The following is a 26930-nucleotide window of genomic DNA, read 5'->3' on the forward strand; positions in this document are numbered from 1 at the left end:
CTCAGTCGACAGTTCTCTGCCGACCACGAGTGGAGGCTTCACCCGGAGGTGGTTCACGACATCTTTCAGATGTGGGGGACTCCTCGGGTGGACCTGTTCGCCACTTGCGAGAATGCTCACTGCCTGTCGTTCTGCAGTCTCCAGTATCCGATGCAAGGAGCCTTGGGGGACGCGTTTCAGTTGAGTTGGAGAAATCAACTCCTTTACGCGTTTCCTTCCTCAGAACCCGATTCCTCGGGTTCTGAGGAAGATTCGCCAAGATCGGGCCCAAGTCATATTGGTCGCCCCGGACTGGCCAAGAAGGGTGTGGTACACAGATCTTCTCCACCTCTCCTCTCACCCGCCGCTCCGTCTCCCTCTCAGGGCAGACCTCCTCTCTCAGATGGGGGGCGGGTTCTACACCTCCACCTCCAGACATTACACCTTCATGCCTGGAGATTGAACGGGCAACCTGAATTCCTTTTCCCTCCCGCCTGACGTTGTGGATGTCATCTTGTCAGCCAGGCGTGACTCCACTAAGTCTATCTATTCTTATAGATGGTCGAAATTTGTCACGTGGTGTGGGGAAAAGTCTATTGACCCTTTGAGAGCCCATTTGTCTGATGTTCTCCAATTTGCCCTCTCTCTGGCGCAACAGGGGCTTGCTGTTGCCACAGTGAAGGGCTATCTTTCAGCGCCGTCGGCTTTTCTTTGTTTGCCTGACCAGCCGTCTCTTTTTAAATCTCCTGTAGTTTTAAGGTTTTTGAAGGGCCTCACAAATAAGTTCCCTCCTACTCCTTTTATTGTGCCTCAATGGGACTTAAATCTTGTACTGACCTTTTTGATGGGTGCTCCCTTTGAGCCTCTTCACAAATGTCCTATGAGGCTTCTGACTCTCAAAACAGTCTTCCTCGTTGCTATAACCTCGGCAAGGAGGGTAAGTGAGCTTCAAGCTCTTAGTCACAAGCCCCCTTTCTTGACCATTCATGCTGATCGAATGGTTCTTAGGACCAGGGCTGCTTTTCTGCCTAAGGTGGTAACTCCCTTCCATCTAGGACAGTCCATTACCCTTCCTACCTTCTATCCTCCCCCTCACCCTTCTAAGGAGGAAGAGAGATTGCACCGTCTTGACCCCAAAAGGGCGGTGTCCTTTTACTTGGACAGATCTAAAGACCTTCGTTTGGATGACCACCTCTTCATTGGGTTTGCTGGCTGCAAGAAGGGAAGAGCGGTCCATAAAAGAACTTTGTCAAGATGGATCGTCCTCTGTATAAAGATCTGCTACTCTTTGGCCAGTAAGGAACCACCAGAGGGTATAAGGGCTCATTCTACTAGAGCTAAGTCTTCAACCTCGGCATTGGCTAGAGGTGTTCCTGTAGAGGATATTTGTAGAGCGGCGACTTGGTCTTCCCTCCACACTTTCGCGAAGCATTACTGCTTGGATACCGAAGTGAGGAGGGACGGCCACTTCGCGCGCTCTGTCCTCCAGGATTTCCTGGTTTAGAAGAGCGGACACCATCCTCCGGGAGTGGGGACTGCTGTGGGACTCTATTCACAAGGTGAGGAATCCACACGGCAGATATATCTATCAGAAGAACAAGTTACTTACCTTCGGTAATTTTTTTCTGGTAGATACAATATCTGCCTGTGGATTCCTCACTGACCCACCCGCCTCCCCGTTGACCACTCTTCTATACCAGAGTTTCTGTAATGTAATTATCTGATTGTCAAAGGGTTGTTTATTTCAAATGTTTTATTGCATTTGTTTCACACCGTGTGTGTTTTACCTTGATATTTGTACTGCGTATACTGTGTATATATCTACTGTCATTGGTCCGTCCGTGTGCCTCGAAGGCACGGAAAAAAGGGCGGAACTGATGTCATCACGCCGGCGTGGGCCTATTGTAGGCGTCGGTGACGTCAGCGGAGTCGCGAGCGATGCCGTGCCTCTGTGACGTCCAAGTCCACGTCGGCGCGAAGCTACAAAAAGAATTTCCGAATGTTGCTGACGCAAGGGGATATTCACAAGGTGAGGAATCCACAGGCAGATATTGTATCTACCAGAAAAAGCGTTACCGAAGGTAAGTAACTTGTTCACCAGCAACCCTGACCTCAATTTCTGTCTCCTGACCCCCTCAGAAAGATGTGCGGTGCACAGTGAAGCCTATTATATGAAGAAATTACGATACCCTTCACTACACTAAAGACGCCGAATCGCAGTAAGTGGATGTGCAAAAGGTTTGGCCAGTTGGCCAATGAGCTGCTTAGCATTCCCGCTCAAACCCTCCCCCCATTGTACTGTATTTCAGAAACGAACAGGAGCACGCTCAAGCCCAAGACGTGACGCAAGACTCGCCGTCCGTCACTTTCTATGTAGCTAACCCCTACAATTAGCCTATATCAAAGTGCCACTTCACCACACAGTTAACTAATACTAGGTAATGCCATGTTTTCCAGGCTCTCCTCCTTGTCCTGATGAAGACCCCATCATGAGGGAAGACTAACCCTTTAACGCACTCGGGGTCGAAACGTAAACTACGCCAAATCCTTATCGCCATAGGAACAAAAGAACGATTCAATCTTACCTATATGTGATGTGTTTTGGGAACACTGTTATTACCTTAAATGTAAAGGCGTTTTGATTTGAATGTGATGCAACATTAACACACCACCTTTATCTCGTCCCTCACATATTCCTCACTCACTTTTCCCTTTCTCACTGAGAGCACCATTTGTGTAATGATTTTATAATTACATTGATGATATGCAGATGACTTATAAGTAATTGTATGCAGTAACAACTATAATGATTGCATCGGTACATGGAATAAATACAATTCATTTCTGAATACTGCATACGTCACTCTCATTGCGCTAAGCATACCCATTGTGAAATATAATTGTGGTGTCTGCAAATATATACGAACATAAAATAATTGCAAAGTATATCTACTCAACTCGGACCACCCTTCCTTGTACTTACGTATTGACCCAGGTCCATGAGTTTTGAGGGCCCACCCCTTTACAACTCATATTCTGGGGCAGTTTTGTAGGGCAGGGCTAGGCTGCGCATGGGGGAGGAGTGGTGACACCCTTCTAAGTGCACATTAATGTTTGGTCGGCCCTCTGGGGCTGACCAACCATTCATAGGCACTTTGCAAGTTCTCACCCAGGCTGAATTACATCCTGGGTGGAGAGCATGCCCAGGCTCCCATTCCCCATTTGAGCGCCGAACCACGGCGCCCAGACCAATCACAACGCTGTATTGCAGCATTGTGATTCGCTGTGGGGAGCCTATCCTGTATCCTGTTTGAACAGAAGCCAGGAAGAGGGCAGAGAGGACGGAAGAGAGGTGGCAGCCGGCGGGTACGTGATTTGCCTCCCCCCTCCCCCCGCCCCCACAACTGCTTCACGGGTGCAGCTGCGACTGAGGGTAACAATTGTCTTCAACTATTTCATAACTAACTACAGTGAGTCTGCTTTTAGTGGCCAGTCGTTAGCGTACTGCGAATACATGTATCCCCAACCTCCAAAGATGGACCGCAACCACAACCCTCAACTTCTTAAGCACCTTATGGGCTGAGGGGAATCCAAAGGGCAGAACTGACAACTAGAAGTGTTCCCACCCCACCACAAACGAAAGGAAGTGTCTTTGGGACTGCAGGGCAGGTCTATGAAACTGTGCGTCCTGCAAGTCTAAGGACACTATCAAGTGACCGTGATCAAGGCAGACAGACACTGGGCCAGGATTACCTTCTTAAATTTGTCCTTCCAAATGTTCAGAAGTCGAAGGTCTAAAATTGGCCTGAGACCTCTGTCCTTTTTGGGGACCTTTCTCCACTTCTGTGACTCTCTTTATGGCCCGTTTCGCCAGCAGAGTTTGAAATTGTAGTGCCAGAATGGGGGCATGATCTACCAAAGTGACCCAAGACAATAGAAAATGGGGAGTGGAAGGGAAAAGAATAGCATGACTACTGGATGATCTACAACACCACTGGCTTGAAGGGATAGCCTAGGAGCTGGACAGGAAACCGAACAAATTATTCTCCATACTGGTCACGCGTGGCCATGGGAACAGAGGTGGTGGGCAGAATAAAAGTTACTTGGCAGCAGCTTCACTGGGGATGAGAAGGAAGAGGAGTGCTGTCCATGCTGGTGTCTACACCTTCTTCTGCCACTGCATCCTCGCAAAAGGGCACTTCTGGCTGCTATTTGGGTGGCAAGGGCTGTGTCTGGCAATAGCCGAAGCCCCAAGTGTATCCTCTGAATTTTCAGTATTGTTGATGGAATTGACAGGCTAGAGAGAAAAAACTTAAAGGGTGGGCTGTAGCGCAGCTGTTCTGAAAGTGTTCCAGTGCAGAGTCACCCTTTTCACGAAAAAGCCTGAAACTGTCAAACAGCATACCATTAAGGGATGTGTGCACATCAATGGAAAATCATGTTTTGTGCTCTAAGGTTGTATGCCATTAGCTCATCTCAGGAATGTGTGTAGCGTATTTGACCAAACTGTGAAGGGTTGTCCATAGGGCCTCCAGAGGGTGTCTTATGAGTGGCAAACACATGCCTGTCAACCTGTTCACTTAAAATTGCAGGTCATGTTAAGTTTTATAAGAAGGTGATCCCATAAAGGTGAATGGAGTCAAACTCTTCTTTGGAGGGTGTTCAATATTTAAAAAGAGCGTGATTCCATGAAAACATATTACATACAGTATTTTGTCTGTTGGGTGGGTAAATACCAGTAAGAATAGGTAAATACCAGTAAGAAGAGAGTAACCTCCATCAAATGTGGGTGACTTGACAGATGTACTGTGTGTCCAGCGTGTGGTCCAAGTTTATGTTCATTATAATTTGATTGGTGATAGAAAATTGGGCACAGGTGTAGCTTGTTGAATTACTGTAAGTTCACAAACCCTGTAGGACCCTGTCACGATGACTGCATGATGTTATCAGTGATGTCATCAAATGAAATAGAACAGATTAATTTTTGTCTATTTTTAGTTTTTAAACCTTAGTTCTTTTCTCATCTCAACACCTAACTATAATGTCACTTATTTATTTAGCATGATGAGCAAGGTAATTTGCTTTCTGGTTGATACTCTACCTAACTGAGGATTCCTCACTTTTAGAATATTCCCAGGTGCAAGACTGGAATCGGAAGTTTTTTCAGCATAGCCCATGTGTGTCATTAGGTGGGATTGTGCAGCTCTCTGTTGACTCCGCTTCTCCCCGGAAGTGATGGCTTGAGCTGCACATATGCTCTACCCAGCTCGTTGATGTCAGTTTCTTTCTGGACTCTGTCTGCACTCTGAGTGGGATAGTGCTAGGGGTCTGCAGGTGATCCATTTGTAGTTGAGCAACCACCACTGGAAGCTCTTTTGCAGTCTCCTTCAAAACCCGGACGTAATATGACATGCTTTCCTGGCCTGGACCCAACGTGACTTTTGATCCTACTGCAGAGCTCTCATGTGGCTTTTGGCATGATGGACTAGCAGGATGCCGGAAGCCAAAAGGCTTGAAGCTTCAAAGCCATCCTCACTGAGACCCAGGACCAAGCCTGAAACATTGTGATCATAGTCGAATATCCAGGACTCATTGATCCGGAGTGAAGGCCTGAATACGAACCGTATTCAAGATAGCTTTGATGAATGAGGGCCTCTGCGAAGAAGCTAGATGTGACTTCGGCAGATTGATTGTGAACTCAGCGATGTGTGGAGGTGGTCCATGACTGAAAGTGGCAAGCCAGCATTCAACAGCCAGTCCCTGCGCTGGTCAGCAACCACTGCCATCACCTTTGTGAACACCCAATGGCCACTGTTCAGTTTGAAAGGAAGAACAGCAAAATTGAAAATGCTTTAGGCCCACCTAGAACCACTGTTAGTTCCTGCATGGCTACAGGACGAGGATATGTAAATTGGAATCCTGCAGGTCCAGAGCCACCATCCAGATTCCTGGATTCAGGGCAGATAGAACCTGAGCCAGTGTGAGCATCTTGAATTTGTCCTTCTGAAGGGAGAAGTTAAAGGGGAGAAGTTCTAAAATAAGGCTGAGGCCTTCCCCTTTCTTCAGCACAAGGAAATATAGAGAGTACCACCCAGTTCCGATCTCCAAGACTGGGACCCTCTCTCTATGTCTCTTTTGTCCAACAGACTCTGTGCTTCCTGCAGCTAAATGTCATTCTGAGGAGCATTGAAGATACAGCGGGCGGAAAGAAATGGCAGGGAATAGCCCAGTTGGACTATCTGCAGGACACTAACTCCCCATATTGGATGTAATGGTTTGCTACCCATGGAGAGAATAACTTATCCTGCCTTCCATTGGATGGTTGTGTGCTGGTAATGCCAAGGGAAAGCAGCTTGGAGGCTGTTGCCAGAGGGGCTGGGGACTGGGAGATGTGCTTTCCCTGCAAGCCTGGACATTGTTTGCTCGATCCCCGATCCCTCAGGGGCTGGTGTGCCTGTTGTTTGAGTGGTGGGCCTTGACTCTGTAGGCAAAACCCCTAGCAATACCTTGAAAAAGGTGAAATTGTGGGGGATAGTACCTAGCGGGTGTGGAAAGACCAGGGGTTGATTCAGTAGCTCTACTTCCCTTAAAGCATTCAAGGGCGGGGTCAGCTATATCGCCAAAGATGCGAGACGTATCAAACGACATATCCTTGAGTGATGCCTAAACGTCTTCTAAGAAGCCTGTGCATCTCATTTAGATGTAGTGTCAGACCACTGCTCTAGTACCAACCATTCGGTTAGCTCATTTCCTAGTCCAAACTGAATGTTGCTGAAGCACTGGAGGACTGCTCCTCAACAAGGATACTGTTTTGTCAGAGTTCAAATGTATTGCAGCCAGGTGAGTCTGAACCGTTCCAGAATGAGGACAGAGCATGTCAGTCAGCGCTCTTTGGCGGTGCCGTATGGGCTGGCATCGATGTACTGGAAACGGGGAAGGGTTGTGAAGCCTGCTCCGCAGCTGAACCAGAAGTGAGTTTGGGTGGCACAGACTGTGCCGACCGCAAACCAGCTGACGGTACCCTGACTGGAGGCCACCGCAGATCCCCGGGGCCCAAAGGCGTGCCAGAGGGAGAAAGCAGAGTGCCAAAAATGTGGAGCATAGCCTCCTTGAATGCCTCAATCTGTTGTGTTGTCACTGACTTAGGAAGACTTCGGAGTGCATCAAAACCAGCTGCTATCTACTCCTCAGTCGGTGGCTGGGGGAACATTGGCATTCTCACGACTTCTCTGATTGAGAGCGGCATGGATGGGAAGAGGCTCACTTGGTCTACTTTTGATTCTTTTTTGACTTTGACTTAGCCAAAGCCTTGGATTGCATTGATGACCTGCACTTGGACTGGCATTGACTGTGGGAATGAGTCCATGTCCTCAACTTGGAGCAGGCAACTCGACACGCTTGACTTCCTGCAGTGTCCGGCTTCTTACAGCTTGACTTTGGGGGTCACCTCTCGTTCATCAGAACACTCTTCCTGCATGACGTGAGTCATGGCAGACTCCAGGGAAACTCCTACAGGGATCTGTCACAGCCATTTGTTTGCAACCATCCCTACGAGGATAGCACCTTGTAGGTTAAGGGGGAAAACTGATGAGAAAAAAAATAGTAGCGCGCTCCGAAGCGGCATACGAAGATGCGTAAAGGAACTGACATCAGCACACCGGTGTGGAGCTTAAATGCAACTCCAGCTCTCACTTCCAGAGAGGAGCAGAGTCAATGCGGACCCTCACACACCACATACTGGCATGCAGGGACTTTGCAGAAAAATGTTCCAAATCCATTTTGGCACCTGGAGAGGTTTAAAGGCTGAAGAATCCGTGGATGGCAATATTCATTAAAAATTCTATATATATATATATTTTTTTTTTTACTGAAAAAACAAGGGTTAATGTAGCATTGCAGTTAGCAATTGAAATGAGATAAGCACTAATGTTTGAAACAGAACAAACGTTGACATTTGCCAGTTATACTTTAGCGAACGAACTGTAACTTGCACCCCATCATCCACTGCTTATGACCTCCCATATTACATCAAGTTAGATGACGTAGTTGATAAGTAAGCAGGTCTAATTACCTATGGTAACACTCTCCTAACAGTCCACATCCCTACGGAGCCCTTGACCCTAACACCATGAAGTCCCCCCACTCCGTGTATACAGGACCCAATATAAGAGGATGTGGTTATCAACAGACAGTCCTACTGGCTTCGGCAGGGTGTCAGAACAGTCATAAAAGCAGAAGCATATCACAGCAGACCAATGCAACACCATTAAAACTCCTAAGGATGTACCACATTACAATGATAGTCATAAGAACGTTCAATGATTTACTGTTAACCTAGCGATAATCAATAAAACATTCCCATGACCTTCATTAAGAAACATAAAGCATCAGTGTCACTTTTTCCATTTTCAATAAATCATTAAAGTTTCAATAAAATATGAGCAGAAGACTTTCTTTCCTTTCAACAGGCTGCAAACATAGCCTTAGAACACACCATGAGGGGACCCCACATCCTACAGCATCTGAGCTCTAGGTGTGCTTGAAATTAAATTAAAATTGAAATGAAATGAAAACAAAATACTGTTCTTCAGCCCTGATCCTCCAGATTGTCAGACTCTGTGACCCAAAGACACCCCACCCCCAGCAAGGAACAGTTAAAAACTTGGGTATTAAATTTGACAATTCTCTATCTTTTCAGCCACAGATGATGGTGATCGGAACGTGTTTTGGGCGCCTCTGCTAACACTAAAAGCATGTTTACACTTTCTCTCCCTGTCTGCAAGAAAGGTGGTCATCCCGGCCCTCATACATCAAGGCCGGACTACGGCAATGCCTTCTACATGGGACTTTCAAACTATCGACTCGACAACTTTCAAGTGGTCAAAAATAGGGCAGCCCGCATTTTACTTTCCTGCACCCAAGAACACGTACCTCCCCGCATGCATGCTCTACACGGGCATCCATTAAAGAAGAGAATTCTCTTCAAAATGTTAGTCCTTGTCCAATTAGTTTCTTTGCACTTCCAGAAACTTGCGGTCAGCCCACTGCTTTCTAGCAGGGATCACTAAGATCAGTTGCATCAGAATAGGTGAAAGGGCCTTCTCTTAACCCGGACCAGTGGTGTGAAATAAACTCCCACTGGAGATACGCTCTGTAGCGTCTACCGCCTTGTTTAAGAAAAGGTTGAAGACTTGGCTTTTCCAACAAGACTAGGTGATTTCACTGCACAGCATTGATGACAGACAGCTCAGCACCGGGACATGAGCAGTGCGCTTTATAAGTTCCATTTCTTTCATTCATTCAAAACGCTCCTGGTGTCACTAACTGAACCCCCTATGAGACTTAGGGTGACTTTTAAAAAAAACTTTAAAGGGGCTCCTGTGGTGACTCTCCCAGTCATGGAAGATCCAGACCATTCAGGAACATGTTTGGATTGGACCTACCTTCTGAGACACCACAAGCATCATGCACACATTTTAAATAGCACTCTCATGGTCTTGTGGGGGCTCCAAGCCCTAGCAGATTGGAGCCTCTTGACCGCCCTTTGATGTAGCCACAGCTGGGGAAAACTGCTTTATTTGTTTGAAAACAAAAATTAAATAATGGGTGCTACGTTCCCTCCTGGGGCACCCACAGCATTTTTTTTTGTTGGGGGCAGCTTCCAAGCCCTAGTGACCCCTGCCAGTTTCCCACAAGCACACCACCCAGGAGCTAGCATCTTTCCCTGCTCCCACTCTCGCTGATTGCGGGCGGTAGCAGGACCAAAGCATTCTTCGCGCCTGCAATCAGCGCAGGAGCACCCCGCTGATGTCCTTCTTGGTCTCTGGAGAGATGGGGCCACTGAGGACATATATTGTAAGAGTGCAGCAGCACTCATTCATTTATTGCTCCCAGGGAGATGGGGCCCCTGGGAGCTAAAAGGTATCTGGGAAGGAGCTCCACGCACGCCCCATCCCAGAGTCTATCATTTGTGTGCAGACCACTCAAGCTTGACCCTGTCTATTGGTTTGAGAAGCTTCTGGGTGCAGAGTGCTACTTGCTTCATTCCCTGCCTGTCCCCATGGGGGACTGAGCTTCTTTTGACATTTTGTCAGACCCCGGTGGGAAGTTTTAGATGCCTTTTGGTGTCCTTTTATTATCTTCCCTTCAATATTAAATTACAAAAGCTTCTATCTATAAACCTATTTAGACATTCACAAAGTAATTAGGATGCATCTTATTTGATCGGATCCACTTCAAATATTTATTTTTACCAATCTATTCATGCAAACACCAAGTGGGGCAAACATCTGCACACTCTTTTATTATATCCCTTTTTGTTTTCAAATTGGCCCGATCAGAATCTTTTTGAAATAACCTTAGCATATATTGACGCAATTAAAGTTTTTTTTTTTATTCATTGGCCTACATTGTAATTTTTATCCCGACCCTCAAAGTCTGCCATGAGCTTTCTAAGACCAAGTTCAAATCTAATGCCATGAAGGATGGCCTACATTAGAAGAAATAAAACAGCCTTAAGACAATACCCTTCCAAACTTTAAAAATGTGGTACATGATTGAGGATTCAATCCGTGCTACTACTGGTTTCCGTTGAAACACTTTTCTGCTTAAACAACTTTATTTGTGGTTCAACCAATAGTTCTCCTTCCAGATGACTGAAGCTTTGCATTCATGGTTTGTAGAATGCGATTTAGATGTAACCTCCCAGATTGATTTCCAGCTAAGGTTGCTACAGAAGAGAGCACCCAAGTATTTATATTGATTGCCCACCAATATGTGATTTGTGTCCAAAGACCAGGTAAATGTAGCTATTTGTTTTATCCCCTAGCAACAGGAGTTGTGTTTTTAAAGTATTAATAGGTCACAATATGTTCTAATTTCAGATTACTGAGCTTCCATGGAAGACCAGTAGTTGCCTAATCAGGTACCACTAGTTCATCATCTTAGTGATACATTCAGATGTCATTCTAAAATTGAGGAAATAACTTTCCACCTATTAAGACGCTGAGTAGAGGCCACCAAGGGTAAAGCATAGAAGAGGGAAGCCTGATTTCAAGCAATTACTGATCTTAATGAAAATCAGCCCAGAAGCAGCTGTTTGAAATAGAGAGCCCAGGGCTGCCCCCAAGAGCCTACTACTACAGGACCGATTTCCATCTGAGCCACCTGTGCTAACAACAGACCCGAATGAAGGGGTCCCTGCTGATGTCGCTGATTAGGATGTTGGAGCAGAAACTGCGAGCCGAGGGCCCAAGAAGGCATTCATGCACAAATATGGGTGCGATCACACACCAAGGACCGAAATGCTCCTTCCTCTCGGTGGGGGTTCGTTGGCAGAGCCCCATTTGAGGTGTATAGTACCAAGCTCCTATGCAGTCTCAGCCTACCAATGAAACTCGAGGGGCATCGAGTAGATGAGGCATGCTTTAATGGAGCCACAGCCTCCAAATGAAACTCAAGTGCGTTCGAGCAAATAAGGCAGGTAAATCTGAGGCATAAAGTAAATGCCCATGACTAAGCAGTTTTAAACCACAAAAGGCTTAACACCTCTGTTATTGTGCCGATATGGAATTTCGAAAGTGTCAGAAATTAAGAGCAACTGGTTATGATCAAGAGTGGAAAATGGATAACATAAATTGTTAGCCAACATTCATGCATATTGTATTGAATACCACACCAAAATAGGAGTATGGTTCATAAGGTTCCCATGCATAAAGAGGTATAAATATGTGGAATGAATTCTTGAAATAATACTAAATGCCAATAAAAATGATGTTTAAAAAAAGGCTTAACACATATGCAACTTTACTGATAGAGCAACTGCCTGCAGTACACAGACCTAGTATTTCACTTCCCAAAGGATTATTGTGATGGTGAACTGCCAGCGTTTCACTGAAGAAGAGAGGATAAAATACTTACATTCCCAAAAGGGTCCATATGATAAAAAGTGTTTCAGTGACTTTGCCTAATTGAAGACTTTTGATTACCTTTACATTTATAAAGCTCATCACATGCTTGAAGTTAGAAAGAAACTGGCAACGAGTAAATAATTAATATTAGGCTAATGTCAAATATGGCAGCCCTAAAAAACAAGCAAGCAAAAAAAACCTTAACACAGGAAATGCTGCACATCGAGAGGCGCAAACCAAAAGAGACAACCTAGGGCAGAGGTATGTTGGATACTCAAGATCCTGAAACACTATTGGACCCAGGAGCAGCCAAAGTGCCAGCCACAGAAGGGTCTTTCAACTATTAATGTGGCAGTTCAGGACAGAACTAGTCTCCCTCCGGATCTGGCAATAGCCATCTGTAAGCTCGACTGCAGCACACAAAAAGCAGAAACTATATCTGACCAGTTTGACACTTTTGCTGTGCAACAAGCTCTTGTACAAGATGTACTGGCTGAAAGAGTGACAGCGTTGGAAACTCAGCACACTATCCTGTTTGACAAACTGGAAGATGGTGAAAACTGAACTTGAAGAAACATTAGAATCTTGTGAAATGGATCCTGTAGTCTCCAATACTGACTTGAAATATTAAGTCAAATCATATCTGAAGACTAGAAAATGAAGCTAGAACTCACCAGAAAGTATAGGGTTTTCTTGGCTTACCGCATATTTCAACAATTGCTGCAACCAAACACCCCCTGGAAACTACACTTCTTCAAGCTGAAAGAAAGGAAAATAGCTGGGGCATGGACAATGGACGTAAACCGATGTCAGGGCGACAAGACAGCTATATTCCTGGATAATGTGTTCATGAATTGAGCAAAATATAAAGGATTTAATGACATAACTTCAAATCAGCATGTCTGACTTGACCACCTTCTACATTACAGAAGGCAGGAATCATCCACTTTTGTTTGGGATTTGACTAACAGCCAGCTAAAATGAGACAGTTGATGGCTGACTGTCACCAGTTGAGTCTTCTAGCCCTAAAGAAACCAGGTATCATGATGTCCTCCCCCTGGCTGCTCCAGGGGTCCCAGCTGAAGATCTTTCTAGTGTGGCGATCTGGATGCAGCCCAGTTTTTGAAGTGCATTGCAGATCTAAACGGATGTTGGAACATCATTGCAAAAGAGGGGCAGTTCCAAAATACTTAAACCCTTTCGAAATGTGTGGGTCTGGAGTTGAAACTATGGGCGGGCCCGTTCTTAGTTCAGGGAGCAATCTCATTTTAATTAATCTATGAACCTCATTGTCTACTTCCTGCAGCTCATGGTGATTGATTTACAAATAGTTTCCCTCTACACTCAGAGACTGAACACACCGGTCAAAAGAAAAGCAGTGCTAAAATGGTTCAGTGATAAACAATTTACCATTGCCTTATTACTGTAATCACACTTGACACCAAGACGTCTGAAGGCTTAGATACTGTTGATATCCATTCACGTTTCATTCCCACGCTACAACTAAAACTAATTGGGTAGGGATTCTGTTAAGAAAAGAGCTTACTTTCAAATTGGAAGCAGGGACTAGTTTAGATAGGAAGGTGGTAGGAATAAGAGTCAAAGTACACAACTTGGAATTCACCATCATCTCCATATATGGGCCCAATGAAGATAGGAGGTAATTTCTTTTACCAAATTATTATCCTAAAATAGAAAGTTAAATGCAAGGTCACCTAATAATAGGAGGGTATTTCAGTGGAGGCATACTGAAATCATCGACCAGTCTGCTTCAGGGTTTGGGCCTCACAGCTAGAAAAGCTAGCGAGAGGGATGGAAGCTATGAGCCTATTAGATGTCTGGTGTTTTTTAGCAAGTAAATGAGGGATTACGCATTTTACTACTCATTCTAGGATCTATTTTTTCCTAGTGAATAGGCAGGTGTTTTACATAACTTTGGACTTCTCAACTGGCCTAAGTGTGTTGTCAGGTCACTCATTGGTAACCGTGTCCCTCAGGCTTCTTGTCCCCTAACTCCAAGTTCTGAAACACAAGAGTCTTAAAGAAGTATCCTCTAGGGATATAACACTGAGAAATTTGATAGAGGAGCAATACATCATTACCTAGAAGAAAAACGACACAGACAGACTCCCATTCATAACAGTATGAAATGCAGCAAAAGTGGTTTTGAGAAGAGAGCTATTATCTCATACCTCACCGTTTCAGAAACGAAATGGCAAACAAGAACTATAAAACCCAGATGTTGGCACTCAAGCAACAGTATATCGCGAACAGCCAACCTAAAACTTTCAGAGCAACTAAACAAAACACAAAGTGAATTACAAAAATTACGAATAAGCAATACTGTTAGGAAATGCTCAGTATAGGCCAAAAGTACTATGAAAAGGGAAAAGCAGAGCAAATTCTAGCTTCTAAATTGAAAAATAGTCAAGCACATAATTATACACAAACACTCCACGATGACGAGGTGAGGCAAGCTGAACCGGACACAAGATAAACTGCGAGCATTTCATGATTTTTAATCCATCTTACACTAACGTCAAGCATTAGATTCAAATTGGCAAGATTATTATCTGGCACATTGTAGTGCCCGAGAAATACATCTTGAATCACTTCAAGAATTAGAGGTTACTAGAAAGTATCTTAATTAGAGATAAAGTTAGCAATCCAAGAGATTCTTAATAACTAATTCCCAGGACCTGATGGCTTCTCAGTAATCGTCTACAAAGCATGTGCGGTTACCCTGGCCGACCCGCTAGCTAAACCCTTTAATCATGTAAGAGAACCGCAGATACAGTGATGGAATCAATCATGGTTTTGGTAAAACCTGAGCAGATGCTAAAGTGTTGCTCCTACCGCCCCTTAGAACTTCATAATAATGATACTAAATTATTCACTAGATTCTTGGGTTCAAAATGACATCAGATTTGGCTGATATTGATCTCCCCATATCAATCTGGATTTTTGTGAGGACGGCAAACTGGCTATAATATGAAATTGGCAACAACTTCATACACTCATCGACTGAAACCCCAATGGTCCTTTTCTCACTTGATGTGGAGAAAGCCTTCAGTAAGGTGGACTAGCACTTTAGTTTCAAGGCTCTGGCCTAGACCTTTATAGGTTCAAATATGACCTCCTTTATAGCAGCCTATTTTGGACAACATGCTGTCTGAATTAAAATTAATGGCAAACTCTCACAACATTTCCACTTCACAAAGGTTGTCCGCTGTCGCTCCTGATCTTTGCCCTCGCTCTGGAACCACTGGTTCAAAAAGCTAACATGAATTAGGCTATAAATATGGCTTGAACAAAGTGAAACATATTAAGTGGGGTAATCTGTCAGTTATGTTTCCTGACAGACCAGCGATCTCCATTGTGGCTGTGGTTGAAGAGTTAGAGATATTCTGGGTTATTGGTTTTGATACGTTGCGTCAAATCACTGTATATTGGAGTGGGGCAGCCAAATCCGGAATCACACCCTCATCTTGTGAGCGGAGATATAAATATATCACAGTCGTAATGCAATGTTTTGGAATCAAAATTCCCAACAGTTCTTGTGCTCTACACACAAGCAACATCCCAACCTTTTTAGGGGTACCCTTCAAGGATCTGGCCCACTAGACATTTTGTGGTTTAGCCACATTACTAGTATTATAATGAATTTACTCCCACGCCTCCTACATATAGCACCAACACTCCCACACAAGTTCCCCAAACAGATGCTAAAAAATATTCAACCCTGCTTAATAGGTTTAACCTGGGAAAACAAAGCACCCAGTGGAGCAAAAACGGCTCTTTAAAAAACCTTCATAGGGTTGATTGGGATTCCCAGATTTACCCTCGAGTGAAAGGGAATACATAAAACAAAGTCTTAGTTGGTTGTCGAAGAAGCCAGCCTTTCGCTCACTCTACATCATTTTTCTGTGGCTTCCTCCAAGCCATAGGCCGATAAATTATTATGTGCCATAGAAACCCTTCTCACGTACTGAAGTGATCAAGTTATAAGCAAAAGAAGCTAGGTATCCATCTTCCTTACCCCATAGCCTATAATCCAGGCTGGGCTAATATTGACGTATCTGTCCTTTCTGCCCACATAGACTCTGACTCCTTCAGTGGGGAAAATCAAAATCAGTTCCAAAGAATTTTATCAAACACTTCAAAGAAATAGATTTAAGTTATGATTACAGGCTTTGCATTGGTCTGGAACTGGTGAGAAGCACACGTATGGGGCAGAGACCTAACCCAACTAGAAAAATTCTTGTTACAGGCTTCCTCACCCAGAGGATTGTCACACCTGAAGATAGAATATACACTACACACTATGTTAGGTAAATCCATATCCCACTTACTACTGGCAGGAAGACGAATGCTGCACATATTTTGGAATCAGGATTTTCCCCAAACACACACCATCCAACTTCCCAATGGATTTCTGTGATCAAAGGTTTGGCACATCTAAACCATGAAAAAGGTAGTAGCTATTCTGACAGATATGATGCATTGAAAACGGGAGATATGGCACCATGAGAGGGTAAAAGGAGAATGGGCCATTAACTTAATTAACCATGAGCAATGGCAGTGTACAGAAAGAAACTACCTGACCTCGCCTGTGAATTAAAATTTTCTGGAGTCCCACGGTTTACGATAGGACCACCATCACGGCGGTCGGAATGTGCTCAATAACACTGCAGATTGTGCTGCAGCCCTGGAAAAGGGCCCCAGCAGAAGCTGCAGTGTTCTTGAGCACTTTGTGCACATCCATGCACTGTGTGCCAGACACCATGTGGTGCATGGATGTTTGGGGGGCACCACATGTACCCCCCTGGCCTTTTAGCAGTGGCCCACAGGGTTGAGGCCCTGCTTTTGGCCCACAAAGTCTGTTTCTATCTGCCTTTCGTGGCAGTAGGGCCGCCATGTAAAGGCTGACGGAAAGGGACATCGTAATCCCTACGGCAGGGCCTGCACAGGCACCGCCTCCATTGTAGGGATTACAGTCCGACCGCCTCCCCAACGGGCTTCTTGAGCCTGTCTGAGGCGGCGGCGACGGCCAGTCGGTGGCAGTCAGCCATACATCATAATGAGGGCCTATGTGTTTTACAGATAACATTTTGATTGCAACAGTAAGCTCCCGAAATGCTTCTGCCTATAACAGTTTGGTCTGTATTATACAATTGAGAAACAACACGCTTTACAATTAACTTTTACATACATACAATTTCAGGCACCCTAAGAATCACACTGTGTTTGATAGTGCATCTGTTTACTTGGTTGCAAAGCAGCAATTTAGACAGCAGAACACATGAATAGTCTTCCTGTGATTAAGTTTAATCAATTAACTTTCTGTATTTGGTTTTAGATTAAACCAAAAAAGATCAAAACAATTTCATAACAATAAAATACAGCATCAATAAAAATAATCAATAAACCAATAATTTTATGTAAAATGTACAATTATATACATAAATAAAATCTACAGTTCATCGTAACATAATCCTTCGAGTTCCTCAATTTAACACCACCAGCTAAAAAACATGCCACGTGAAAGCAGGGTACACTGATCTAAAAGCATTTGTAAGTGCAACAAGGTGGCCTTGACCTGAATAAAGTGCTTCTCTCTTAATAGTAGAATAATACAAAAATGGGTGCTTAATAAGTTAATCTATGTAACGATTTAACTATTAAGCCCCTGATTCTGAGGTAGTCTTAATGAAAGTGCTATTTAAAGCATTCAATAAATAACAATGTTCTGGGTTTACGTTATTTATCAGGTGCAATAAACAGCATTAAGGGTTTTTGGGAAATTACATACAGGTTTCTGTACTTGCCACACCACCATATGCATGGGACAGTAAATACCATACACTTTTCCTGGGTAAAATTCCAGCAGGTTTTACCTGCTGAAATTTAACCAAGGATTTAGCCTACAAATATCTGTTTTTGTTATAATGAGAAGGTTCTGTGTCAAATTGTTAATTCATCAGCGTTGTGTGCCTGGTGTCTGGCAAGCAGTTGTATGTACTTTTGCTGCCAGCCACACTAGGATGTAGCCTTGCAGCAAGAGCGGTCGACCTCGGATTCTGGGCAAATCACTTCTCCCTGTGCCTAAAAAAACAAACATTTGCAATGCAATAGGTCTCACATTTGTGAGAGTTGGAGCCATTGGCGTTGTAAATTATAATGTGTTTTAACTCTGTGTTTTGTTTTGGAGTGTAGTGGATGTATGTAGTGTGGAGTGGAATTATGTGGGTTGTATTGCAATTGTTAGTTGTTAAATTGTGTTGTGTAGTGGAATTATGTGGCATGGTGAATAAATAGTGGTGAGAGCTGCAGAGAATAGACCGAAGGGAAGAATGAGAGGGATAGGTGATTTGTGTGGGAAGCAGTTATTGAACTTGAGACAGAAGAGCAGAAATACTGTGCGAGAAAGAAAGAAGGGGAGAGCAGGCCATAGACGCATATAGATGAAGGCTCTGCGCTCACAGAAACCACCCTAAGAAGGGTAGGAGAGCGTGGGATTGAGGGACAGAAACTTTGAAAAGTAACAGGATTGAAACTGTGCTTGAAGACCTGAAGTTAACCACATCATAGAGGTGGGAATAATGCGCGAGTGAGAGAGATGGGTGAGAAAGAGTACGAGAGAGAGAAAGATAGAGGGACAAGTGGAAGGGCCACTTAGATGGGGGAGGCAAGCGGTGGACTAGTGCACAGAGTGAAGAGGTAGAGGAAGGTAGCATGTGTGAGTAGGCAGTATAGAGAGCAGACAGGTAGTGTGAGGGAGGGATGAGAGGCGGCAGTGGTATTTCGAGTCGAGAGTGGATTATGGGATTGTGACAGATGAAAGGGGAAGTGGGTATGTGGGGGAGAGATGACAGTGTCTACCTGGGACATAAGGACGTGGAGCTCTACTCTAACTGTTGTCACATTGAAAGGCTTGCTGAATTGACAGGCAAGCCTCCACACACATAATTGTTATGGTTTTAAAATCAGGACCTCCTATTTAACATGAGTTCCATGAATACCATTTGGCATTACCCCCTACAAGCAGCACAACCTCCTCTTAAAAACTCATGCGGCATTTGCAAGTTTTGAAACAAGGAATGCCCGTGCTGGTGATATATGATGTGGGGGTTACAGCCCCTCCCCCTCGCAGCACCCCACTCAAGTTCAGTGGACAAAGCGATTGTTTTACCAAGTGAAATTGATACTTCCACAGATTAGCCTGGCACTAGTCAGCTCTCACTGCCTGCTCCTACTGCAGCCAGACACTGAGACCCTTTGTGTCCCAAATGCTTGGGCTCCTATCCTCACCTAGCTGTTATTGAACTCTTCTGCCCACCACACATCTCAATCGTAGCCCCAGAATACGGGAGAGGAGCAGAAAGCCAGCTAAGGAAAGAAAACCTTAAAATAGACAATATCCGCACAGCTTGTCGGTGTATGATGATTCTTATATTGCAAGTTAGAGTTGACTGTTTACAGCCAATTCAAAAATAAAGCAGGCTGTTTTTAATGTTTCACAATGGCAAGGTACAGCAAGGTACTTTACTCGTCATAGTTTGGGGCCAGAATGTAGTGCCTAGGTTCTGGGCCAAGGCATAGAATGGCTTTGTGAAAAAATGTTCGAGCAAAGCCTGAGAAGACGGATTTATTACAGATGGGATATATCCCGCTCTGTTGTATTGCTGTCTTCTCTTCAAACTACCATCTTACTTTCATAATAGCTTGGTGCAGCCATCCGTTAAACTGAAGAAAGTCGGTGATGTGTGGCATAACTAAAGATGGGCATAGAGGGGATGTCACAATGAAATAGGGCCTCTCGGTCAATAGAAGTAACAGAAACGAATAATTGAATCTTGCCCATCATAGCTTTCCTTCTACAGAGCGCTTTAAGTTTTGCCAATAGAATGTCGTCGCAGCTGCGACCCCTCCACCACCACCACGAGCACCTAGTGATGTCGCGTAGGGCCACCGCACACATAGCAGAATATATCGCGTGCATTAGACGGGCGGGCGGTGCCCCCGTATCGAGTGCACTCCGTTTGCTACGGATCACTCCTATGCATTAGGGAATCAAGAGCTGCGCAGCCCCCCCTTCAGAGGAGTCACGCGGGAATCGCTGTCCTGGCTATGGCAGCTCTTTGCTGTTCCTGTTATTATATCACTGTCAAACAAGAGCCCCTTGGGAAGAGGAAGCAATGCAGGAATCTCCGAGAGCTGATGGGCTGACATTAAGAGACTCGCAGGGATTGGGGCATAAAAGTCTGAAGCTATTGAACTGGAAGCAGTCACATTTTCCATCAGAAGTTTGCAAAGGGCACGGTTTGAGAACATGGTTTGAGAACATGGTTTGAGCTGCAATAACCAAGTCTGATGAGTAGAAAATGCCTGGTAGCTCGGCCGCTGCCCTTTCGAGCTGTGCTAGCGCGACGTAGGAGTATCCAGGGCTACCTGGGGGTTCTATGCTGCAGGCCCAGCTTCACGGCAAAGTGGGTAAAATACGACATATACTCACTTGGCTTTAATATGGGTCAAATGTTTGTAGTGTTTTGTTTTCTAAAATTGGATTCAAGCTAGCCTGGCTGAAGAAGGATGACATACCCTGAAACTGGTCCCAGGATGCTTGTTTCCGGTCGAGGGAGGACCTGACCTGGCAGTTCGGTCTGGACTGTTCCCATGAGGCACAGGGTCAAGACTGATTTGCATATGGCTAGGTCCAAACTGGAGTGGCATAGTGGGAAAAAGAACGATGGATTTAACCCAAATCTTTTGACTGGGGGAGAATGTTTGCATTGTCAGCATTCAGTCCAATAATTAAATAAATGAACAAGCGTGGCTGAAGCGGACCCCGCTGGAAATAAAAATAAAAGAGTGCTTACAGACTTATGGAGACTGTGGGTGTAACGCCGCAAGTAAACGATCCAGTCCTGATGGGCCGTCCGAAAATGAGACATAAGAAGCCTCATTTTCAATCGGAGGCCAGTGTTTACCATAGACGATGACAGCAGCCAATGAAAAATAGGGGCGGGGCTTCCACCCTACTTCTAAAACATACCCTAACACAATATGCCTCGCAGAGCGAGCAGCGCATGCGAGCTGCAAAGCTAGGTCTGCAAGACCTAATGAATGTGTCCTTCTGTAAAGAAACTGGTGCTCATGTAAAGCGCTCTGATACCCGATGTCTCGGGTCTAGTACGCGCTATATAAAACTCTAGAAATTATAATAATAATAATAAGTCGAGCAGACAACACTATGGAGACCTTTTGGGATTTGTTGTGGGTTTATTGTGGGGTTAGTGCAAACTCAGGACCGAGTACAAAGGCTTTTCTTACTGATCTATGAGCTCTCCAATACATGTAGAATGTGTCTAACTCTAGTCTTTTTTTTGGCACCAGCTTTGATTGTGTAGCAATATCAGGTAATTTTTAGATCTTTATTCGGTCTGCTCAACGTAGATCTGTTTATGAATGTCTGCTTTATTTTCTACACTTTACTTTTACTCGTACTGAAACGTTCCTGGTTTCCTGCTGCTGTTTGGTGATTCTAGAAATTGGGAAGTGGTAGATTTTTGGGGAAACGTTGTTACTGTTAAATATTCACAAGCCAGTAGACTATCATTCCTGCCTTATTAGTGTTAATATTTTAATATCAACCCTTTTTTGCTTTTTGTTTTCCAGTTGCGATATTGAACTGAATTCTCTAGCCAATCAGTTGACTGATGAGCAAATGGTTGCTCCAGATAAAAGACCTTTCTTTGAAAACCCTCATCTTTCGCAGGCAGGTTTGGAAGAGTACGAATACGAGGATGACTTCGAGTGACCATCTCTAGCAGAAACTAAAGAATCGCATGCAGCTGGTCTGCTCTGCCGCCAAAACGCAGTCGTTTTCCAAGAAAAGAGCTACTTCTGAAAAGCACAGTATATTAATTATTTGACTACTATATGCAATTAAAATTAAGTTAATATTTTAGTTCTGAATTTAAGACTGAATTGTAATTGTTGTATTTATTGTTTAGGATATACTTTGAGAATTGGTTTCATTAAAATGTGTATTCAAAGATGTGCTGAACAAAACTATAATGCAAACGAAACAATGGCATCCATTTTGCGCATAAAACATTGTACAGGTTTTCTTTTGTTTCAATGGTAGATTTTTCATTTGTGGAAAACAGTTCTATTTATGGGTGATATTGATTGCAAAGAGATTTCCCATTTTTGGGGATATAATTAACAGTTTATCTCATGAATTTTGCTTCCCTCTCGCTAGAATGGAAGAATTAGTTAAACATGTCCTTGAAGAGTAATATAAAATAAGTTACTTGCAATTGGGCTTATCTCAAAGCCTACATTTAAATTAAGTTTCTTTTTTTAGTATTTTGTTCCTGCTGTTTGCTGTTTATACTTGATGTCCACGTGTCAATATATTTGTAAAAAAAAAAGTCTGCCAGTCTGTATTAGGTCTTGGATGGGTCTGTGACTGAATCTATGAAGCATAACTCATTTTTGTTTAAGTCTTGCAGACTTTTCACGTATGAGCAGCGACTGATCTGATCGGTTCTTGCAGACTTTCAAAATGTTTCTGTGTTTTAATGTTAAATCTGAGATTGTTTGTTGACACATTCCATTAATATTTCAATTTTAGTTCACAAAGTTTGAATTTCACATGGGGCGCTCTCTCCTCACAAAGTGCCAACTTTTGAATGTCCCAAGCATCTTTCCCGAATCCTTTAATATTATGTTGGAGCCCAGGCACCAGCAAGGGCTGTTCATTTGTCTATGTCTGGCTTGACTGGAAAGTGCGCAAGGCCATGGCACAACCCTTTTCATTTCCACTCTTTTAGCGCAATAACTTGGTAAAGCTTTAAAGTGGATTATGCTAATTTTCAGCTCTGTATCTTCAGCCATCTTGATGCTCGAGCTGGAGGCTTACCTGCCATAGCTAATGTATTATGACCTTCAGTTGTCGTTTTCTTCCATGTTTGGGCTGTAACCTTGCTTGGAAGCTATGAGATTGACCTGCAAAGCTCCTAAGCAAGAAGTGAATCAAGTTTGCTATGTCCAACACCGTGTAATTGACCCATGGACCTGGAGCTGTATCATGAAGAGATGCGCTAGCTCAGAGCTGAGTGCCTCTTTTTATGCGCTTGCGGTGCCTAAAGTCAATATATATATATAAAGAAGAATGTCTTCGAATCAATGCACGAAGTGCAGGCAGCACAGGTCAGAAACGGTGATTGGTGATTGCCTCTCTCGGCTTTCAACTTGTGCTGCCTAAAGTTCATGTATTAGGAGCATTTATTTCCGAGTTATAGGTTTTAGCCTAGGCACCCTAAAGCCACGACACCAGGGGCGCATCTCTGAATGATACGGCCCCAGCAGCATATTGGCATTGAGATTTTATACATATTCTTTGACTTGCTTACCCCATGTCTCCAGAGAAACCATTCAACTACAGAAGATATATTACGTGTGCTGGGGTTTGGTTTAGCAGAAATGCCACCACAGCCTTTTCAAATGGAGGTGATTCTGTGGAAATACCGGGATGGACCTCTGTGGGAAAAGCGAGGGAGAAGCTTTGACTGTGCAGTTTATGGCAGAGTTATTTACTGTTACAGCTTCTGATGCACTAATGATCCATCAGTACTGGCAAGACTTCCTCCCATGTATCTTCTCAAGCCGCTGTGTGATCCCATCAACTCTTAAGTCCATGATACCATTCCAGCAGGCTTCAGCAACTCAGGAGGCACCCTGACCATCTTTTATTTAAAAGGAACTAAGGGGCCAGTCAAGATGGCATATTTGGTATGCTGGATCAAAGAGATATTCAGTGGACATTTTCAGGCTTTTTTCTGGGCCGGGAGCTACAGGTTAGAAGGACACCCCGATAGTATCATATATTCAGAAGTTGTAAATGCTGAGGTAGTGAGGCATCCAGGAGCAACAATGTTGCTGGTTCTTCTGTGACCACCATTTATACGAGTTTTTAGTGCCTTGAAATGTACAAATGTTTATTTATCTATCGGGCATTTAACATGTTTTATTACCGATGAAATTTCCATTTAAAAAAGGGAAAGGTGTAAATATTTGCTGTGCAGATCTTCCAACCTGTTAAAAAAAGTAATCATGTTTGTATTTGGAAATAAAAAAATAAATACTTTTTTCAAAGAAATGGGTCTTCATATGCCGAAATAGTAAATGTACACAACATAAATGCTTTTGAATGGCAGAGCTGTCTTCTGGGAGGCGGATACTTTCTTTGACCAATAAGATCATCCAACCGTAGGGGTCTGTTCTCTGTGGATTCTTGTAACTTCTTATCGTTGCAGGTTCTGATTTTTAACAAAACTGTGCCATTGCTTTCAGGTGCTCCGTCAAAGAAATTGTGTTAAGTAATATCTGGGCTTTCCCTACAGGGTTTACAGGACAGATTTACTCAATTAAAGCTCTACGCGGTAGAGCAACCAAATTTGCTGCGCTGCATTGAGGTAGAAGGGAAAGAGCAGAGCACCATAGTGCAAAGGTGTGTGCGTGATATCCAGCATAGCGTTTGTACTGGGAGTATACTCTTCCAGTACAAAATCCTATGCGTAGACAAAATGTAAAATATTTCATAGTTTGCACGCGTGCTGCACTGTACAGCATCCTAGGATGCTTGATTCCGGTCCAGGAAAGACATGGCTTGGCAGTTCGGGCTGGACTGTTCCCATGAGGCACAGGGTCAAGGCTGATTTGCATATGGCCATGTCTGAACTGGGGTGGTGTGGAGTGCAAAAAAACGATGGAATTAGGCCCAGATCTCTGTACTGGGGTGAATGTATGACATTGTTCTGCATTCTGTCCATCAATTGTTGTTTTTACACTGTACAGCACAGCACACATCCAATGTGTGAAATGTTAGCAGAAACAAAAAAATTCTCTAACTTTGCACCTGCCACAAGGAATGATTATTTTTTTAGCCCAAGCCCAGTCCTACAATTTTAGTGGATAGGGCTATGCATCAGAAACCATGGATAGTTGTGCTGGAACACCTAGTACCACTCATGGAACGCCCCTTGACACAAAGTGCTATTTGTGCTTATAAAAAGGCACTTTTTTAGTGCAAAAACGTTTTGCGCTGGAAAGTAAAAACCCTATCAAAACTTTGCCCGACTTTACAGCACACAAAGTCTTAATAAACCTTCCCCAACATCTTTAGTGCTTTCATGCCATGCTCATGTGGCCAGGGAAAATTACATCGAGCTTCTCTTGGCCCTACGTTTTAGACTAGAGGGAGCTTAAGATATTGTAGGTTTTGCCAAACTCTCAATCCATAAAATAAGACTACGAGGTCTAACTTCTCGCGACAGCACAGGGATATGCAATATAAGATATCTTGCGGGAATCATACAGTGATTTCTTATGTGTTCCTTGCTAGTTCTCTCATTACAGTAGGCAACACCAAGGGAGTTATGACTAAGCCACTTTTCTACCTGTTTTGCAGGAGTCCCCACCCCTCTCGATGACTCAATAAGTAGTGTAGAAAGCCACTGGTATTTATGGTTTCCATAAGAAGTCTTTAAGTTCAAGGATTTCGAAACCTGTTAATTGACAGCTATGACATCGGAGCAGTGAAAAAACGAGTTTCATCTTTGAATGCTGACTTGATGGGGGTCCACTGCCTCCCTGGGGTCTCTAAAGGCCAGAGGGAGGCAGAGGAATGGAGGTGGTGGTTGTCTTCCACAACCAGCCGCTATCTCTCCTGTCAACTGCGTGTCTCTGCAGACCCACCGTGAACTGCAAGTGGCTCACAGAGTAACAACAGCTCTCTGATCTTAATATGAGAACTGGGACCACTGGCCAAGGCTTTGAGTAGGGAAGAAAATCGATACTAATAAGTGTGGGGTGGTAACAGGACACTTTGCGTTATGGGTTTTTATTATTATTTGGAACTGGGTGAGAGCGTTACCAAGAGCGGGGCATGAGGGTAGTGGGATGCCAGTTTTTCTTTTCAATATTTTGGCGGGGGACCATGGCCAAAGGATGTTGTTGATGAGTGGCTGGTTGCCAAGTATATATTAATGGTAAAAGAACAATGGGGGTGGGGAACAGGAAGCCATGTTATTCATGGCTCTCCTACAGAGGATGCGTCCATTGCATAAAATGACTAGGTGCCATCTATGTGGTGCCCCTCCCCCTCTCCCCCGGTGTCTAAGTGACACCGATAACTTCAGCGACTCTCTCTTGTATCTGATGTCACTTGGAAGCCCTCAGTAGAAACAACCTGGTTATTGACAGATATCCTTCTATAATTGTGTATACATGGAGCAGATTCATTTCAAAAAGGTTGAAAGACCTTGGTTCAACAGATGTGGACTGGCTATGATAGTGCCTGTCGCATTTTCTTCATCAGGATGACTGTTAACCAGCATGTTTGTGGTATTTTAGATGTTAGGTTAGCTCCTGTGTACCTTACTGTTTTAGTAAGTACACGCTAATGTAAAGTAAGGATTTCTAGCTGATCTACATTAGATCTAAATGGGATAGCATGTTATGGGCTCATTTATAATGCAGAGGTTGGATAACTAACTTCCAGCGTGAACTTTTAATGAGACCAATTGTCTGGGAAATAGTTACAATTTTGGTTCTTTAGATCAACATGTCACCTACCTTTTCTGGAGTATTAGCATACCTCTTGTTAGGCTTCTGTGCATAAGGCAACTTCTTCAGCATTAGAGCACTCTCTTATAGAATGATACAATACAGTGAGATCTGGGCGCATACCAACAAGATGTGTGGGGGGATTTTTGTATTTATTTTTACCAGTGGGCCCACTATTGAGTACACAGGATTCAATACTTACGTCCCTAAAAGTTTATGTTGAAGTCAAGAGGCGATGCATGGACATGCTGGTGGAAAGAAGCTGCATCTTTGCCGGAGTTTATCAAGGAGGGCAGCTTTATCAATGATGCTCTGGCAGATCTCTATCCTTGTTGTACAATGGAACCAACTCTGACGGCTGCATGGGATCGCTTCGAAACGCAAGTAGATGGGTATAGAGTGGCT

General features: G+C 43.9%; 1 protein-coding gene across 2 annotated transcripts in view; it reads left to right on the top strand.

Annotated features, from left to right (window-relative positions):
- The window catches only part of PPP2R3B (protein phosphatase 2 regulatory subunit B''beta), a 357728-nt gene extending 333671 nt beyond the window's left edge, over positions 1-24057 (top strand). For both annotated transcript variants that reach the window (XM_078658212.1, XM_078658213.1), the window contains exon 13: positions 21567-24057. In XM_078658212.1, the coding sequence (XP_078514338.1) occupies positions 21567-21708 (142 nt within the window). In that variant the 3' untranslated portion in view covers positions 21709-24057. The remainder of the gene's footprint in view (positions 1-21566) is intronic.
- The last annotated feature ends 2873 nt before the right edge of the window (positions 24058-26930 follow it).

This window comes from Lissotriton helveticus, chromosome 8 (genome assembly GCF_964261635.1).
Source record: "Lissotriton helveticus chromosome 8, aLisHel1.1, whole genome shotgun sequence".
Taxonomy (NCBI): Eukaryota; Metazoa; Chordata; class Amphibia; order Caudata; family Salamandridae; genus Lissotriton; species Lissotriton helveticus.